The following is a 2,050-nucleotide window of genomic DNA, read 5'->3' on the forward strand; positions in this document are numbered from 1 at the left end:
CTCTGATTCTAGCTCACGGGTGTCTCTGTCTTGGGGGGTTCTCTCAATAGCAGGCTTGCCTTTCATCCTCCCTCTTAGGACTTCCCAGTCGCTGGGTCTCAGTGTGCCAGTGTGTGAGCTTTATTGCTCTGGGCGAATATGTGCGTGCTTGTCTTTGTGCCCGGGATCTCTACCTGACACGCTCAGTGGTCTATGAGTACACCGCTGCCTCTTCCTGCACGTGTCCACTTTGGTCCTCTCTAAGGCACTCTGTGTGTAGCTCGCTCGCGCTCGCTCACTCGCTCGCTCACTCGCTCGCTCTCTCTCTCTGTGCTTTCTCCAGGTCTCTGTTCTTTACTCTCATGCTGTGGGTATCATCTCTCACTTTATGGGCCTCTGCGTTTTCCCTCTCTGCAGACCCCTCCTCAGCCTCTGTCTCTCTCTGTTTCTATGTACAGTCGTTGTCCCACCTGCACACCCCCTTCATTCTCCAAGCTTAGAAGAAAACATCCAAACACTTCAGCATCAGCATCCCAAATTTATTCTCCAGCAGCTGCGGCAGGGTGGGAGCGGCAGAGGATGGGGGGTGGAGAGAGTCCCCGAGAGTGGCAGGCAATGGGGTAGGGGTTGGGTTCCAAGCAGGACTGGAGAAGCCATGCAGTGGTGGGTTTAGGATGGGGAGTCTAGGACAAAAGCTGACTGAGAACAGCTGGGGAGAGAATCCTCCATACACCCCAGGAATCCCCAGAGTGTAGAGGAGGGGCACTGGAGCACAGAGACACAGCTTCCCACTTACTCCAGGATGGAGTGGAGGTAGGTGGGGCCTCGGGGGGCGGGGTGGGGGGGGTTGTTCTGAAATCCCAGTCTGAAACAGCCCGCCCCGTGACGCTATTTCCCAGAAATAAGAAAGAAGACGAAGAAGAGGCATGGATTCTACCAAGATGGAGTCTAGAACTCCTTGGAGTTGGGATGGTGTTGGTGGCTCTGTGACTTGGTGGAGCGGAATCCAGAACACTGAGGCAGGTCAGAATCTAGGGCTCAGCCCAGCAGAATCTAGAACACGGTAAGACTCCAGAGATTGTAGGCAGTTTAGAATGCCAGGAACGCTTGGGAGGGGCATCTGGAACCCGGGGCAGGGAGGGGGAGGGCAGAGGCCAGAACGTTGGGGAGCAAGATCTAGAATTGGAGAGGGGGTGGTGAAGTGGGGGGCGCGTGAGGTAGGGGTAAGGCTGGCGCGGCGGAGGGAGCCATGGGGACACCTAGTGGTGGCAGGTGAGATTACATGACTGGCACGGGTGCTGGGCTGATGGGGCTGCGGGCATCCGGGTGCACGAAATCCGGGTTGACATAGGTGAAGCCTTGGAATTCAGTTTGGTCGATGCTGGCCAGAACTAGGCGGTCTGGGGGAGTCAACGCTGGCGCCGCCCGCGTGAAGAACTTGTCGAAGTTCTCGCCGCTGCGGCCACACTGTGGGAAACACCGGGAGGAAAACATGAAGAGCTCGTGGATATTCCACCCTCTAGGGGCCAAGATTTTGTTCCCAGAAGGTGACTGACCGGGCGGGGTCTGAAAGGAGGCGCGATCTCTAATCGTTCCAGCCGTTCCCAGTCGATCCAGCGGAAAAAGCCATGAGCTCGGATGGTGGGTTCTCCATCTGGCCCCGAGCCCAGGCGCTTTGCTGGGTGCTTGGTTAGGAACTGTAGGAAACACAGAGAGAGACGGACAGACAGACAGAGTCCCGGACAGGGAGGCCCAGAGAACGACAGAGAGAGAGGAAGACAAGGAAGGAGGAACAGAGAGACAAGCATAGAGATCCAGAAAGAGCAGAATGGGGGGAGGGGGGGTGGCGGGGCAGGGGGAGATGGGACAGAGATGGGGGGAGGGAGTGGAAAGAAGAAAGGGAGAGAGAAAGAGGAAAAGGGGGAATAAATGAGATGGGGCAGATGAAAGCCAGATCCAGAGACCCAGGGAGAGACAAAGAAAGAAACAAAATTAGGGTGTGGGGGTATGAGGGGTGGAGAAACGGAAACAGAAAGAATCCCAGATGGGGTATGGAGGGAGAGAGGGAAAG

The 2,050-nt window shown here is 56.4% G+C and overlaps 1 protein-coding gene across 1 annotated transcript in view; it reads right to left on the reverse strand.

The window, feature by feature from the left end:
• Positions 1-1,129: 1,129 nt before the first annotated feature.
• The window catches only part of PRKCG (protein kinase C gamma), a 17,586-nt gene continuing 16,665 nt past the window's right edge, over positions 1,130-2,050 (reverse strand). The window contains exons 17-18 of the mRNA XM_007459032.1: positions 1,536-1,676; positions 1,130-1,446 (exon numbers count right to left, since the gene is read on the reverse strand). Of these exons, the coding sequence (XP_007459094.1) occupies positions 1,258-1,446; positions 1,536-1,676 (330 nt within the window). The 3' untranslated portion in view covers positions 1,130-1,257. The remainder of the gene's footprint in view (positions 1,447-1,535; positions 1,677-2,050) is intronic.

Source organism: Lipotes vexillifer, unplaced genomic scaffold, assembly GCF_000442215.2.
Source record: "Lipotes vexillifer unplaced genomic scaffold, Lipotes_vexillifer_v1.1 scaffold1280, whole genome shotgun sequence".
In the NCBI taxonomy this organism is placed as follows: domain Eukaryota; kingdom Metazoa; phylum Chordata; class Mammalia; order Artiodactyla; family Lipotidae; genus Lipotes; species Lipotes vexillifer.